The sequence below is a fragment of the Pogona vitticeps genome, chromosome 15 (genome assembly GCF_051106095.1).
Source record: "Pogona vitticeps strain Pit_001003342236 chromosome 15, PviZW2.1, whole genome shotgun sequence".
Classification (NCBI taxonomy): Eukaryota; Metazoa; Chordata; class Lepidosauria; order Squamata; family Agamidae; genus Pogona; species Pogona vitticeps.
In genome coordinates this window covers 1,661,198-1,676,620 of record NC_135797.1, presented here as the reverse complement: position 1 = coordinate 1,676,620, position 15,423 = coordinate 1,661,198, and the positions used below count along the sequence as shown (strand labels likewise).

General features: G+C 48.8%; 1 protein-coding gene across 1 annotated transcript; it reads left to right on the top strand.

Moving 5' to 3' along the window:
- Positions 1-2,788: 2,788 nt before the first annotated feature.
- Positions 2,789-14,623, top strand: LOC110081435 (methanethiol oxidase). The gene is made up of 11 exons (XM_072984176.2): positions 2,789-2,867; positions 4,114-4,226; positions 6,442-6,627; positions 9,232-9,352; positions 9,755-9,937; positions 10,475-10,653; positions 11,115-11,193; positions 11,880-12,001; positions 12,418-12,510; positions 13,009-13,127; positions 13,621-14,623. Exons 1-11 carry the CDS (start codon positions 2,861-2,863, stop codon positions 13,781-13,783), a joined length of 1,365 nt encoding a protein of 454 aa, XP_072840277.2. The 5' UTR covers positions 2,789-2,860; the 3' UTR covers positions 13,784-14,623.
- The last annotated feature ends 800 nt before the right edge of the window (positions 14,624-15,423 follow it).

Here is a 15,423-nt window from a genome sequence, read left to right as displayed (position 1 = left end):
TGGGACGGTGCGGTTGGCCCAAGGCCCCCCAGGCTGGCTGTTCTCCTGGAAGGCACAATGAAGAATCAAACTCCTGGCCTCTGGCTCTGCCAACAGGCCCTCCAACTCACGGGGTTATTCAGCCAGCCAGCGGGCACAGAAGACGAGTGTCGGCTGTTGAAAGGGAGAAGAACATTTGGAGAAGAAAAAAACAGCTCAGTTTATAGTCCGTCACTATCCTCTCAACCCGTGTTTTTTTTTTTTGTTTTGTTTTGGTTTTTTTTTTTTTTTTTTTTGAGGAGTTAGCCAAAGCAAATTGGGAAACTTTTGCCAAGTCACGTTAATTTCCCAAAAGCCTGAGTCACTGGAGCGACTGCTGTTATTGTCACTGTTTAATACCAAGAGCAGCAAAGAAATGACTTCCAAATAACACTCAGTGGTTTAGGTCCTCTGGCTATAGAGCCAGAGGTTGGGGGTTCGATTCCCCCCACTGGGCTTCCTGGGAGAAAAGCCAGCCTGGGTGGCCTTGGGCAAGCAGCACAGTCCACAGATGCCCCCAGAAGGAGGGAAGGGTCTTCTGAACCACTTCCGAATATTCTCTAGTAGAAATGCCCCCCCAAAAAAAGGCTCACCCTAAATCAGAATTGACTTTATGGCACATGAGGACTGTTGTTTAATAATGAGGACTTGGAAATCCCTGCTAGTCACTGAAGACCTGCTAGCAATTTCCCAGCACATCTGGATCCAACTTCTGCCCACCCTCAATTGAGAGAATCAGGGCACGGGGCATCCCCACCCCCACCCCTGCTATAGCTTCCCAGAAGTCCACAAAACTGGGAAACCAACTAACCAGCAGCCGGGGGGTGGGGGGGAGAGGAATTAAACCAAATAGGGACATCTAACCACTAGGCAACACCTGCACTCCAGAACATAAGTAAGAGCAGGTAGCAAGCAGTGGAACGATTCCATTCCTTTTCTTGGCTGATAAATTTGAGATATCAGGGAGGGGGGGCGTGATCTCCCAATTGTGCTCCCCAGCAATGGATGAGGAGGAAAGAGGCAGTTCAGCCATTCACATTTTTTGGAATCGGTCCTTTTTTTTAACGAGCTCCTCCCTGAAACCACACCTTCTTCCTCCACCTGTCGGTAATCTACTTAGACACACACACACATACAGACATATATATATATAGGATAATTTGGGCTACAGACACATCTTGATCCTTCTCTTCCTGCCCTTGGACAGATAAAGGCCAGGCAGTGTGAGGGGAAGAGATGTCGAAACACCAGGTAACCTCCGAGAAGCCAAGCTGTAAGACTGCAGGCAAAGGTAAGAAGGGACCTGACCCTCGGGTACCAACCAGGAGGATTGTCAGCTGCCTGTCCTAGTTGATTATTTCACTGCATCCGCAGCCTTCTTTTCTTTGATCACGGGGCACCAGAGTAGGGTGCCCAGGTGGTCTCAAACCTATTCAGGTGGGGGGGAGGACATTGGGCTTCCCAGGAAAGAGTCTCCTGGCAAGACAAGTCAAAGTTAGGGCAGAGATTGGGGTTAGGATGATATTTTTCATCAGGTCCCAAGGCAGGCTGCCTATGGACCACTGAGGGGCTGCCTTAGCAGAGGGTGGAGGCCACCCGAAGCCTTATGGTCAGGGGAAGCTGACCACCCCTCTCAACAGACCCCTTGCCCAAACTGGGCAATGCTATAACCAAGGGAGGCTCAACCCGCCATTCCCTCCTGAGGACTAGCCTTGCCTTCCTGCAGGTGGTTTTTCACACGGCCAAGAGGAGAAGACACAAGAGAGCGGGGCCGGCGATGGGGGCTCCCACCCTTCAGATTATTCTGGAGCTCTGTCAGCCAAAGGTAAGGACGGAGGTTGGTCAAGGCGCTCAGGGTTGGTGCGGGGGCGTCCTCCGGCAAACTCCTCAAAAAGGTCCCCTCCGAACCAGGCAAAAGACGGCTTCTTTCCCCTTTCTGTAAGGGTTGTGCTGCTTTGATATATATATTACACTCCAAGATAGGTTTCCAGAACCCGGTGCCCTATAGAGGTGCCTGGACATGTACTCCCATCATCCCCATCTTTCAAAAATGGGAGCTGTGGTCCAACATAGTTTGGGGAGCATAGGGTGAAAGGTAAGAGGAGCCCCTCGGTGCCTCTCTCCCGCTACGCCCGTCCCATCCCTTCTCTCCGTGGTCCATTCCTATTGTTCCCCTACGGCTGTAGCCATCCATCCTTTATCAAGTCCTCCCCTGCCTTCCTCACCTGTTGCTTGGATACGCCGCCTGGCTTTTAACAGATGAACATAATGTACCGATTTGAAGCCTCTAAGTCATGCCAGGCAGAAAAAGGGGTGGCAGAAAAGGGATCTTTCAACACATCTGTTTTCCAACAGCAGCCCGCCACCGAGAGGCAGAAGGCTGCTCTAGAATGGCCCCCGGGGGTTCGGCCAAGATTTGTAGGGTTGGAAGGGACCATCAAGGCTTATCAAGTCCAGTCCCCTGCCGATGCAGGAATTGTTAGCTGAGTCGTCCCTACAGATAAGTCACTCCACCTCTGTTGGGAAAAAAAAACAATAGCGACTTCGGCACTTTCCAATTCTGCCCATTCCACCAGGAAACAGTTATTTATTTGTCTTTTTGTTTAAAATATTTTTATCCTGCCTTTCTCCTGTAAAAAGAACCCAAGCTTCAAAAAGTTCTAATTTTTAATTACATTTACGTAGCTGTAACCACCTTTCTTGTATTGTGAATCCGCTGGTAACGAGGCAAGTCCTAATCATCTGACACTCCCCCCCCCCGCCCTCTTCTTCTTCCAAAACTACAGGGCACGAGGATTCGTGTGAATGCCACGGTCCCGGCTATGCGTCTCCTTTGGATGCCATGAGAGGTGAGTCCATGTGGACGCTTCCCCCAGCACTGAGGACCTCTTTTCAAATTATTCAACAAGGCCCAGTTTATCTGAATCAGGCCAGCACTGCCTTCTAGGGAGACCAAGTGGATCAGAAATATACATGGAGATGGAGAAGGCCAATCAGCGTCTGCAAAGCATGATGGTTAGATGGAACCTCCATGGCCAGGGGCAGGATACCGTAGAACACCAATGGCCACGGAAAGTGGGGAAGGTGGAGGTTTAATCTCTTGTTTAAACTTAAACTCTCTGATGCTGGACTGGGGAGACTTTTCCCCCCTGAAATCCAGCTTGGCTCCTCCCCCCCCCCCCCCCCCAGTTTAGATCAAGTTATTCTGAAGCCTACAAGAATCCAGCAGTGGGGGTTTAAGTCCCTACTCAGCCACAGAAGCTCACTGGGTGACTTCAAGTCAATCATTCTCACTCAGAACGGCCTACCTCACAGGGTCGTTGTATGGGCAGAGACAGGAGGGTGGGAAGTCGAGAGATCAAAAGGACCCAGAAAAACTGTTAGGTCAGCATTACGTTTCTGAGATCCCTTCAAGGCTTTCCCCCCCCCCCTTCAGATTACTCTGGGAGAAGAGTGATGGGATAGCTAATTAGCTATAATCACACCTTTTTTAAAAAAAACAACGGCGGGACACATCAAAGCATTTCCCTGGGCCGACAGACAGAAAGATACCACAAATTATTTCATTCTCTGAGACTCAAAATATGGAGTCAACATAAATGAAAATGAAAAAAGCGCCTGGAAATCAGGAACCGAGAGCATTTAGCCCCAAGGGTTCCTGCACCCGGGGCCTGAAAGATTCTTGGACTACGGCTCCCAGAGGCCAGAGCAACCCCAGGCGATGGCCGGGACCTCTGGGAAGTGTTGTCCAAGAACAACAAGGAGCCCTAATAAGTTTGTCTTACCAGCTCTGTGGGTCCCGTAGAAACCCTGAATCCATTATTACAGAGTTATGGAAGAGTATTACTTACTTATCTTTTGTGCACTCGCCGCGTGGTGATCCAATGTGGGCATGATCACAATACCAGCTTCTTTGGCAAGGTGGTTTTCTGAAGGGACTGCCAAGCCCTCTGAAGAGGTAAACGCTGTGGTGAGTATATACAAAGGCACAGGCTTTGAAAAAAAAAGATTTACCTGCCCTTCCTTTGATGGAGGCTCAGAGGTCTGACGGACTCCCATCCACGTAATACTAATGGAGGCTTTTTTTTTCCAAAGGCCCCCGTGAGAGGATCATCTACGTACCATGTATCTTAACCGACTCGGGGACCCAACAACCCGACTACTTGGCCACGGTAGACGTGGATCCAGAATCGCCATGCTACTGCCAGGTACCACGCTCAATCTTAATGTTAGGGGAAACTGGGTTTTTTCACCTGGAACGATCTTCCATTTCTGTTCTTCCCCCTGAAGAGCCAGAAATGGAAGTCAAGTAAGAACTTGTGCATCCAGATCAGACATTAGGTCTCTTTCTAGCCTGCTTCTTCAATTCCAACAGTGCCCTTATAGAAGCTCTTCTCTCTCTCTTTCTCTTTCTCCCCCCCCCCAGTCCTTTTATTTTGTCCCCCAGTATTTTGGCTCCCCAAACCTGAGACCTTTTTGAGTTCTGCGCATGCCCCACGTAAAGACATTCGATTTAACAGCTATAATCTTAGGGCAAAGAGCCCTAATCTTAAACTTTAATCTGTCCAACAGCCTTGCCATTGTAAAAAAGCCAAACCAGATCAACTACCGTAATATAATTAAGTTAAAAGCACAGTTGGAAAAACTATGCAAAACACAGTTTTAAAATGTACCACATCTGATGGTGAGATCACCTGCCAGTAAAGCCTGCCTGGATGTTACTTTACTACCTTCTGGTTGAAAGACAACAGCTTGAGGGGACAGCTGAGTTTCCCTGATAAGAGATTTCCAGAGCTAGGTATGGAGCCCGCAGTGACCAGCCAAGATGCTTCCACACAAAACAAAAGAGTCATAATCTTCTTCCACTTCTCTCCTCTCACACACCCTACCCCACAACTGACACTGAGAGGTAGACTGCACTGACCTGGGAAGCTCCATATATCCACTGATGGCTCACTCGTTCGGGAATTTGTCTAGTTGTATACTGTATGTGTTGGGAAGACAGAGAAATCCCCCCTTTCCTCTTCTTTTTGCTTCGAATGGGAAAAGGCAAAACTAAAAATATCTTACTACGATCTGGGAACAATTTCCCTTGAGTCAATCCCAATCGGGCACAGCTTTCTGCCTAGGGCTCATTGATAAGTTCATAAGAAAACGTCTCGGGGCGAGCGAGCCTCCTTTCATTTTGGCCGTGTCGCCACCGAGATCTTCGGCAGCCTCTCAAAGAAAATACACCCTGAGCAAGAGACGTCAGTAAGGCTGGCGTCTCACCCTGGGAACTGGGAGGTGCCCAGGCACTGGAAGGGGATCACAGCCAAGGCTGGGCCATGTCGGCGGCTTGAAAACAATCCAGGGAGAGGCCAGCTGGGAATGAAAGGAGGCCTAGCACATGGAGAGGACTCTGCTGCCCACACAAGGGGGCCAGGGGTGGTGGGGGTGGGGGTGGTTTTCTCTCCATTGCCCTAGACCCCGGATGATGAGTAGGACATGGCTCCCCGTGGGGCACTGCCCAAGGGGACTCAAACTCCCACCCCGCCACCCGGAGACACCCCTCTGTGCACTCTTCTCCGAGAGCCCAGGGGGTGCAACGGGAAAGACGGGGTGAGAACAGGCGGGAATCTGCCCACAGCTGAAAGATGGAAGGCGCAGGAAACCAAGAAGAGCCAACGATTATACATTTAAATAACACGGGAGGAAGAAGCAGGGCTCATTACGTAATTAGGGTTTGTCACCTGCCATGGTAATTAATCCATGGTGATTGCCCAAGTGTTTTTTTTTTTAATCTGCTCCTCCCGTTTGAACCCATCCCGTTGATCAAGACAGCCTTGGGCAAACTGGCACTATCCGGCTCTGTTGGACTAAGAGATGTGGATCAATGGAAACATCCTCTTTTAAGGGAGGATAGTCCTCATTTGGAAGACCTGCCAGGAGATGATCCTCCTTTTGGAGGTGTCCTCTGTTTAAAGGGCTATTCCGTCCAACTTCAAGATATTCTCTCCCTTCTTTGCTTCCTTCGTTCGTATATATTTCGCAAAGCCTTGCTGAGACTTTTGGAAGAAAAACATCGAACAGAGGACCTCCCTAAACATCAAGAGATGCTGCTCACATTAGGTTTGTGTCGCTGCCGTTCCATGCCACCAAGTTGCTTCCAGCTTACTGTAACCCTATGAATGAGTGGCCTCCAAAAGCACATGGAGAAAGTACAAACTAGGGGTTCCCAACTTTGAATCCCCAAATGTTCTTGGACTGCGGCTTCCAGAAATCCTGGCCGGCACAGCGAGCGCTGAAGGCTTCTGAGAATTTCAGTCCAAGAACATCTGGGGACCCAAGATTCAGGAACTACCAACTGAACTGAACTGAACTGGATGGATGGATAGATGGAATAAACCCCTCCTAGAAACACAACGCCTTCCTTCCCAACAGGTGATCCACCGCCTGCAGATGCCCTACCTGAATGATGAGCTCCACCACACGGGCTGGAATGCCTGCAGCAGCTGCTTCGGAGACACCACCAAGAAGCGCAACAAGCTAATCCTCCCCTGCCTAGGCAATTCTCGCGTTTATGTGGTGGATACCGGGACTGATCCCCGGGCTCCGAGGTTGTTTAAAGTAAGTTGATCCCATTAAGGATACAAGCAGAGCTGAGGGGAGGAAGGCAGAACATGATCGACAGGATCGTTTGTGTTTTTTCCCCCCCTATCTTAGATTCTGCTGTTAATTTGGGTTTTATTCTTAGTACATTTATATTTTCATAGTTTATTTCTTACATGTTGTGCAAGAGTACACATGTTCTAGATGGGCAGTATATAAGTTTAAATAAATAAATAAATAAATAAATAAATAAATAAATAAATAAGGGGACAAGGCATCTGGGAAATGAGACAGCGGAGAAGGAAGGAGTAGAATATGGAGGAACCACATACAACAGAGACTAAAGCTGTTATACATTAATCCATGCTCAGATTTATGATAAACAAGGAATCCACAGGGTTTTACCCAGCGAATTACTATATTTTTCCGTGTATAAGATGCTCCTATATATAAGACACCCCCCACTTTTCTAATCCAAAATTAAGAAATCTAAGTGGGGCTTAGCAAGTGCAGGGGAAAAGAGATCAAAGTGCTGCAGGATCGCTTTGATCCCTGCTCTCCCCTTCACTTGTTTTTGTTCTCTCCTCAGCTTACTTCCGTGTATAAGATGACCCTCAATTTTTAATCTAAAGATTTTAGACTAAAGTATAGTCTTATACACGGGAAAATATGGTAGTTCAGCTCACAGTTCTAGAAGTGACTAAACAAACCACAGACCCTTCAGTTGTCTTATTTTCACAGGTTCTTAATCTGCAATGTTGCATTAACATATGGAATAATTAGTTTTACATGGGACTTGGGTTTGCAGTAGAGATGATCCTGAACCATTGTTTCGTCGCTTCATGCTGGTTTGTTTAGTAGCCAAACAGATGTTCAGTGCTTCCCAGCCCAGCCTCCTCTGGCAGTCAACCTCTCAATGGGCAATTGCTGGAGGAGGTGCCGCTGAGAAGTGCCGAACATCTGTCTAGCCGATAAACAAACTGGCACAAATCACCAAACCGGCAGTTTGTGCCCATCTCTAGTTTGTATTTTCAGGATCAGCTTCTTCCCCCCCCCCCCAAAAAAAAAAAAACAGCTAGAGAAATATACCCTGCAATCCCCTACCACAGAAGATACATCTAGCCTGTCAGGCGAGGGACAACCCGGAAAGGCAACTTCCACTTGGACTAAATGCCACACTCAATAAAAGGCAGAACAAAAGTCAACATAGCATATGAATTCAACCCATGGATAAGCAGTTGATCCACACATTCATTAGCTTTCCGGCCATTGGCTGCCATCTGGGGAAGGGGCACGCAGTCCACCAAAGTTGGCACAATATAAAACTTTTAATTTTGCTTAAGGTTGAGACTTGAACCCTGGGTCAAAAGGTGGGAGCCAAGGTCATGTAGAAAGCCAGGCTACCCAAGGAAAGGTTTAGGGGTGCCATTAAGTCAGGATGAGTTTTGTTTTGGGAAAGAATTAAAGAAAACTAGAAACTTTCTCGGAAAAAAAAAAGGTAGGGTTCTTTTACCAAGCATTTATTGACCCAGAAAAGGGGCTTTAAATACATTCCTGCCTGGAGTAAAGTATGAAGAATGCAATATTTATTTCATTGCAACAGATGACGAAAATAGACTAGGGAGGATAATAGGTTAATGCATAATTCATGCAAAAACAAAACAAACCAGAAAGCTGTAATTGGGAGTAAATGATATTGCATTATAGAGACTTACAGTCAGTGAGACCTCCCCTCTTGTGTGTGGGTGATGGCATTTTTATTTTATTTTTTTGCTATGAAAGCAAAGACTCTGATGATCCACACATCAGAAATATGGTAATGGACCGGGCAGGCGACCTGCACAATGCATGGTGAAGAGGCGATCAATCAGATTCCGTGAAAAGGGTGAGGGTGTGTTTATCTAAGATGTAGCTGATGGGAAACTTGGAGGAAGAGGGTTTAAACCCAACACTATTAATAGTATTTATGCCCCATCAAGCCAATTCCAAATTGCGCCAACCCTTTCCAGGGCTTCCAGATACAGAATACTCAGAGGTAGTTTAGCATTCCCTTCTTATCTGGGTTTCCCTGGGACTGTGCAGCTGGCCCAAGGCTGCCCAGGCTGGCTTTTCTCCAGGCAGTCACAGCGGGCAATCGGATTCCTGGCTCCAGGGACCCTACTCACTGAGTTATCCAGTCGGCATGAAATACAGTCATACAGAGTCAGGGACTGAGACACGATGGAGAACTTTAAAAAGAGACTTCCCCAAGATAGAAACGAAATAAGCAGTTGAAGAGTTACTCCAGGTGCAAACATAATGTAAGCAGGTCAGGCTCCTAATAGGGCTGTAATATGTAAATCATCACATGCATTTTAACAAGTTTAAATCAAATTAAAAAGTGCCCTAAAGTAAGATTTTTAAAAAAACTGTGATTTGAAGAACTAGCTGATTTGACTGAATCTTGTTATTTTTTTTTTCTTGTCCATGACCTGAAACTGCAGGCATGCTTGTAATTCTCAAGCAACTGCGATGGTTTGATTTACAATCACCGAATTCTAGATCCTGATTTTATATTAATGTGAGGATGAAAAGAAAACAGTGACTTACTTAACCAGCTTTTTCTTGTGGACTTCCTGGCAGGTCATTGAGCCCAGAGAGATCATTGAGAAATGCAACTTATCTTTCTTACATACATCTCACTGCCTGGGTAGCGGAGAGGTCATGATCAGCGGCATCGGAGACGTATTTGGCAACGGAAAAGGTACAGGCCACTAGACATGGATTCTGTGGTCCAGTTTTCAGTGGGGCTGGACCTGTGCAAAACAGGGGTGCAGAACGAACTCCACTCCAATACGGAGAAAAGCCACAAGGCCAAAGAGTAGGGAATCCTTTACAGCAGGTCTCTGCAACAGCTCCATAACCTACTAGGCAGGCACCCCCTTTCTTTTCTAAGGGGTTCTCATCCTATCTAGGCTTGGGCCCTTCTACAACAGCCATGGCCACGCTCGCAAGGGGGTTTTTTTGCACCCATTTCAGTTCACTTGGTACACTCCGCCCGCCATTGCTTTCATCCCAGCTGGCACAGTTCACCCACGATCATCCCTGGGAAATCCACGGTGTTCCGAGGGCAGTGGCTGACTGGCTTTGTGGTCCTTTCCACCAGGTGGGTTCGCCATTCTGGACGCGGAGACCTTCGAAGTGAAAGGGACCTGGGAACGACCTGGCGACGCCGCCCCCCAAGGATATGACTTCTGGTACCAGCCGAGGCACAACATCATGATCAGCACCGAATGGGGAATTCCCAAATACTTTGTCAACGGGTTCAACGTGGAGGATCTGGGGAAAGGTGAAACCTTTGTTCTGTTTACCCAGACCAAGGCTGAGAGTTGCTTTATCTAGCCAACAAGGGCTGGATGGTGCCTCAAAAAGATAGAATCTTAAAATGGATGGGAGCCTTTTAGAGCATCTACTCAAACTCTGTCTGATCAATGCAGGAAAAACCGAAGGTTGCCCCCAATTTATGGTAGCCCAAGATCTTCAGGGAGGGAAAAACATCCACATCCACTCTGAGTAAGACAGAACTGTTGCATATCAGTTGTTGAAGAATGTGAGGCATGGGACCAAAGAGAGAACCTCGATAAGCTAACCCTCCAGGCCTTGTCCTACATCTTCTTCCTATGTTCAGTTAAAGCCTGGGGTCCATCAGAGCTAGACCAGCCGTCTTGGTTAGGAGCAGATCCTCAGTCTACAAGACAGCCCTTTCGGTACTGGAGGTCCATTTGGGACCACGGCACCCCGACTGGGTGTTCTGAATTGCCCCTTTCCTCGTGCCATCCCCAGAGTCGCTCTTCGGTTTACACAGTTTTTGTTGGTTCGTCTGCAGAGCGCTATGGCCGTCGCCTGAACATCTGGGACTGGACGACCCATTGCCTCATCAAATCCATTGACGTCGGGGTGGACGCTACCCCCCTCGAGGTCCGGTTCCTGCACAATCCAGATGCTGCCCACGGCATGGTGGGCTGTGTGCTACAGAGCTCCATCCATCATTTCTTCAAGGGAGAGGTTAGAACGAACGGAGGGCTGGGGAAGTGCGATTAAAGGCAGCAGCCAGTGCAAAACTGAGATCTGGCAGCTTTGCAGATCACTTCAGCAACACACAAGGGGCTTGTGGCTGACTGCTTCTCTCCAGCAAGAGTTGGTACAGATGGGCAAAATAACCTTTGACGGATTGGCTTGTGGTACAAGGATCTGATTCTGCAGTTAACCTCTTGCCTTTCCTGGTTACTCAGTTTTCTATTCCCCTTTTTAGAAAACAAGTTCTAGAAAACGAACTGGAGGACCACCTGCCCCCCCCAAAAAATAGCCCAGTGAACACCGAGCATGCTCCGTGGCCATGGATGCTAATTCACAATTTAGCAGGAAAAAGAAAATTAAGAACTTCATCATGGTGGTAGAGAGAAATGGATCAGATTGGGACCAAAACCCATTTTGTTGCTGGACTTGCTTGTCTCTTTCTTTTGCAGGATGGGTGCTGGGTGTCTGAGAAGGTGATCCAGATTCCGAACAAGAAAGTGTCCGGCTGGATTCTTCCTGAAATGCCAGGTGAGTCGAGCGGGAAGGGAGGTTCTAAAGTGTTCTTTGCCAAGCATAGGAACCCTGATCTGGGCTCTCCTCCAGCCACACTTTCTGCACTCCTGGCAATGGGTTTGGGTAAAAGATAAAGGTTCCTCTTGACATTTTAGTCAGTCGTGTCCGACTCTAGGGGGCGGTGCTCATCCCCGTTCCCAAGCTGTAGAGCCAGCGTTTGTCCGAAGACAGTTTCCATTGTCACGTGGCCAGCGCGGCTATAGACAGAACGCTGTTTACCTTCCCACTGAGGTGGTACCTATTTATCTACTCGCATTTACATGATTTCGAACTGCTAGGTTGTCAAGGAGCTGGGACAAAGCAACGGGAGCTCACTCCGTCACGTGGATTCGATCTTACGACTGCTGGTCTTCTGACTCTGCAGCACACAAAGGCTTCTGCGGTTTAGCCCGCAGCACCACCATGTCCCACAAGGGGATGGGTTTAGTGACCGCTAAATAAAACTGACCAGCTTTGCCCAATATCCCTGCTGGATCGACCACATGAGCTGGTGATTGATATTGAAAATTAGGAGAAATTGGGTTTTTCCCAAGTGTCTTAGTCTATACATTGTCTTCATAACTTGTAAGATAAACAAGCCCCAGCAGCCTAATCCAATGGAGCCCCTGACCTCTTCTGGTGTTCACCGTGTCCCTCTCCAGCGTTCGTCGTGGACATTCTCATATCAATGGACGACCGGTTCCTCTACTTGAGCAACTGGATGCATGGTGATGTCCGGCAGTATGACATCACCAACCCCCACTGCCCAAGGCTGGTCGGCCAGGTAAGTCCACAGAGGAGAATAGCCCATGGATTCAAGTTTATGGGAGCGGTAGTCCACAACGTGGAGTGTTGGGCTGGGGGGGGCGAGGCTGCAGAAGAGAGTCTCTCCCTACGAAAGCCATGGTACAGACATGTCTCTCCCCAAATATCAGAGTTCCCCCTCCTGAAGAGGTGATACAACAGGTGAGGTCTGTGGCTTTGTACCTCACCTGTCAGCTCTTCAGAAGCATCTGACTGCACGCTGCTAGGAACAGGATGCTGGCCTGAGCACACCTTCAGACTGGAAAAGCAGTTGTTGTCTTGCCTTGCTTGCAGGCGACAACACCGGGGAGCCCAGTCCCTTCTCAACCCTGCTGTTCCTTGTGCTCATCTGACGGCCCCTCTTAGGGACAGAGCTAAAATTTGTTGCAATTGTAGGTGTTCGTGGGCGGCAACATCTTCAAGGGTGGGGTGGTGACCGTCCTTGAAGATCCAGAGCTTGACTGCCAGCCAGAGCCCTTTGTGATGCACGTGAGTAACAGAGTGGAACTTTATCCACCAATTGCTACACAAATCCAGGGAGGGCTATCAGCAGGATCCGGCAGCCGCTTCTCTCCTGTTCTGAAGGAGAAAGGATGAGCAGGAAGACTGTGCAGGGTACGATCCAGCACAGCTGAGCATAACACAGTTGCCAAACCTTTTGACACACACAAAGTGGGAAACAGTGGCCCCACCTCCCAAATCATGCTCCTCTCCAGTGGACTGTATGTTCCCCCTGAAGACACCTGGGTGGGTTCTTTCCCACTGGGTCTCTCTTAGATCTCTCCGACATCGCCATTCCACCCTGCGAGGTAAGGCCACTCTTGAGGGGGCCTCCCGGGCTGAGGGCCACCACCAGTTTTCAAGCTGTTTGATCTTCCTGCTGCAGGTCCAAGCACCGGACCCCTAATAACAAGGAGATGTACAGAACTCTACTTGGGGTCTTCCCAGTTTGCTTTTCTCACTCTCCCCATTTTGCTTTGCCCTTAGGGAAAGCGGGTCTACGGAGGACCCAACATGCTTCAGCTCAGCCTAGATGGTTGCAGGCTTTACGTCACCAACTCTTTCTACACAAAATGGGACAAGCAGTTTTATCCTCAGATGGTGAGGTAAGAACCCTTCGAGCAAGATGAAACAACTGAGCCACAGGGATCTTGCCCCCTCCCCCTCAAGGAGAATCTATGTAGGAAACCGAGATCTGTTCCTGTGATTGCAATCTGCGAGGATTCCTCAAGCAGCCCTAACCAATACTAGTAAATATATCAGATCATTTTATAGTTAGTTGCTTATCCTTAATAACAGGAAAGATGAACCTTGCCACATTCACAGCACCGGGCATAATTCTGTTTTAATTCCAGAAGTGGCTGACCAAACATTTCTAGAAGATCCTCCCTTCCTTTGTGCTCGTGTCCTAGGGGTCTTAATATTTCAAAGTCCACCACCTTTGGGCGCGGAGGTTCCATCCCACCACCGCAGCAAAAAAAGAGCTGGACATTCCAAATCCTGCATGGATTTGCCTAAGGAGTCCTCTGGAAAGCCCCAAGATTGGAGGTTTGTTCACCCAGCTTCTTGTTTCTAAATCTCCATCTTCTTCTGTTCCAGGGAGGGTTCAGTCATGCTGCAGCTGGATGTGGACACGGAGAAGGGCGGCCTCTGCGTGAACCCAGACTTCTTAGTGGATTTCGGGAAGGAGCCGTTTGGCCCTGCCCGTGTTCACGAGATGCGCTATCCAGGGGGTGACTGCTCCTCCGACATCTGGGTCTAGCACACTTTCGCGCCTTTTTCTTCCTAAGCTATCTCCGCAGGAGCCGGCACGATGCTCGGAAAGCACAGCTGGATAAAGGGTTGCCTATCTTGCTTCGCAGACGCTGCCGCTTTCAATTCACATTTTTGTGCTGATCCCCAGAATGATCGCTGACTCTTTAACTCAGGGGCACTCTTTAACTCAGGGCTGCTCCCCCTGATTCCCCCACACCAAAACGTCTTGCCCTGCAATTTCATGAGGTCGCAAGGCTCCTCTGCATCATTGGAGCACCCCCAAAATTTGCTAAATTGTTTTTACCAATGTTGCAACGCCAGAAATGGACATCCGGGGAATTCCAGTCTCATTCTTCATTTCAGGGGTGGGAGAGGGTGTTATGATGGTTCCACATAGGATCCCAGGGTCAGTGAATTGGTCCCCAGACCTTCTGGAACTGCCCCCACAGGCTTTAGCTACAATGGGTTGACTGCTGGCCCGTATAAGGATCCCTTGACCTACTCCTCTTGTGTTCTGATGTAACCCTTCTGTACGCTGCGCCTACCGTGGATGGGATTCTGGGTGCACAAGATTGCAAGACAAAATGCTTTATTCAAATCCACGGATGAGGCATGTCCTATGCAAAATTCCCACTGACCTCCAAAAGGCTAGGGGCTTTGCTGCTTCCTTTTTCCTTCTTCCCTCCTTTGCTTTTCTTGCAGACCTTGTTTTAGGAAGGAAGTTCTTAAATGGAGCTCCTTTTCCCTTTTCACGGATGCTGCAGGACACTCCCCTGGCATCTCTGGCAGCAAGGAAAACCATGCACAAAAGCCCACGGGCATAATAAAAGGGTGTTTCAGTCACCACTACAGAGCTTCTGTTGCCCGTTCTTTTGAGACATGAAGGCTAACCAAGTAATTTGCAGCCCGTTACAAGCCACCCTCGGCAAAAAGCAGGTGTTCAACTTCCTTTAATGGTTGTCTGTTACTGCCGGCGTTGAAAGCAATATACTGTAACTCCCAATACCAGTTGCAATCTGGTGAATGTGGGAACGACAGGGCTCCCCCTCCTGTGTGGGAGCTGCCCCGGAGGGCCACGGTGGGACCAGAGGACAGGGAAGGTGTCGTCTTGCGCCTCATCCCGCACGGCTCTTCTGACATGCTGTGTATTTGTGCTTTGGACACAGCTAGGCCCAGACGGTAGATTCCGGTTCCAGGCACCGCCGAGCTGTGAAAGTTAATGAGCAACCTCAGGCACAGCCAGTCCCTGGCTCTCAGCCCATCCTACCTCGGAGGGTTGTTGTTGGGAGCACAAAGTGGAGAAGGAGGCTGGCCGCCACACGCTCATTGGAGGGAAACACAGAGTATACGCAGGGCGGATAATCGCTAAAGTACACGCGCAAACCGTGCACTGCAGATTGTCACAGGAAACGAACCAGCGTCTCACAGCACCAGAAAAAAAAGGAAGAGACCTTATGCAGGGATCCTCAGCACTTGAGTCCACTTTCTTAACGGGCATGAACTGTTTTCTTTGGCTGCCAAGTCCTCACAAAAGCTTGGGGAAGGGGAGGGAGTGACCCGAGCAGCCACGAAAACCAAAAAAAAAGACCAGCTTGGGACAATTCCACCCAAACCTCTGTGGCCAACAACATCTCCCCACCTTTCTTA

What these genes read in the sequence shown, in the direction of transcription:
- LOC110081435 (XM_072984176.2), top strand. An exon ending in CGTATTTGGCAACGGAAAAG is followed by an intron (nt 9,353 to 9,754) that starts GTACAGGCCACT and finishes CCTTTCCACCAG; the next exon opens with GTGGGTTCGCCATTCTGGAC. An exon ending in CAGAGCCCTTTGTGATGCAC is followed by an intron (nt 12,511 to 13,008) that starts GTGAGTAACAGA and finishes CTTTGCCCTTAG; the next exon opens with GGAAAGCGGGTCTACGGAGG.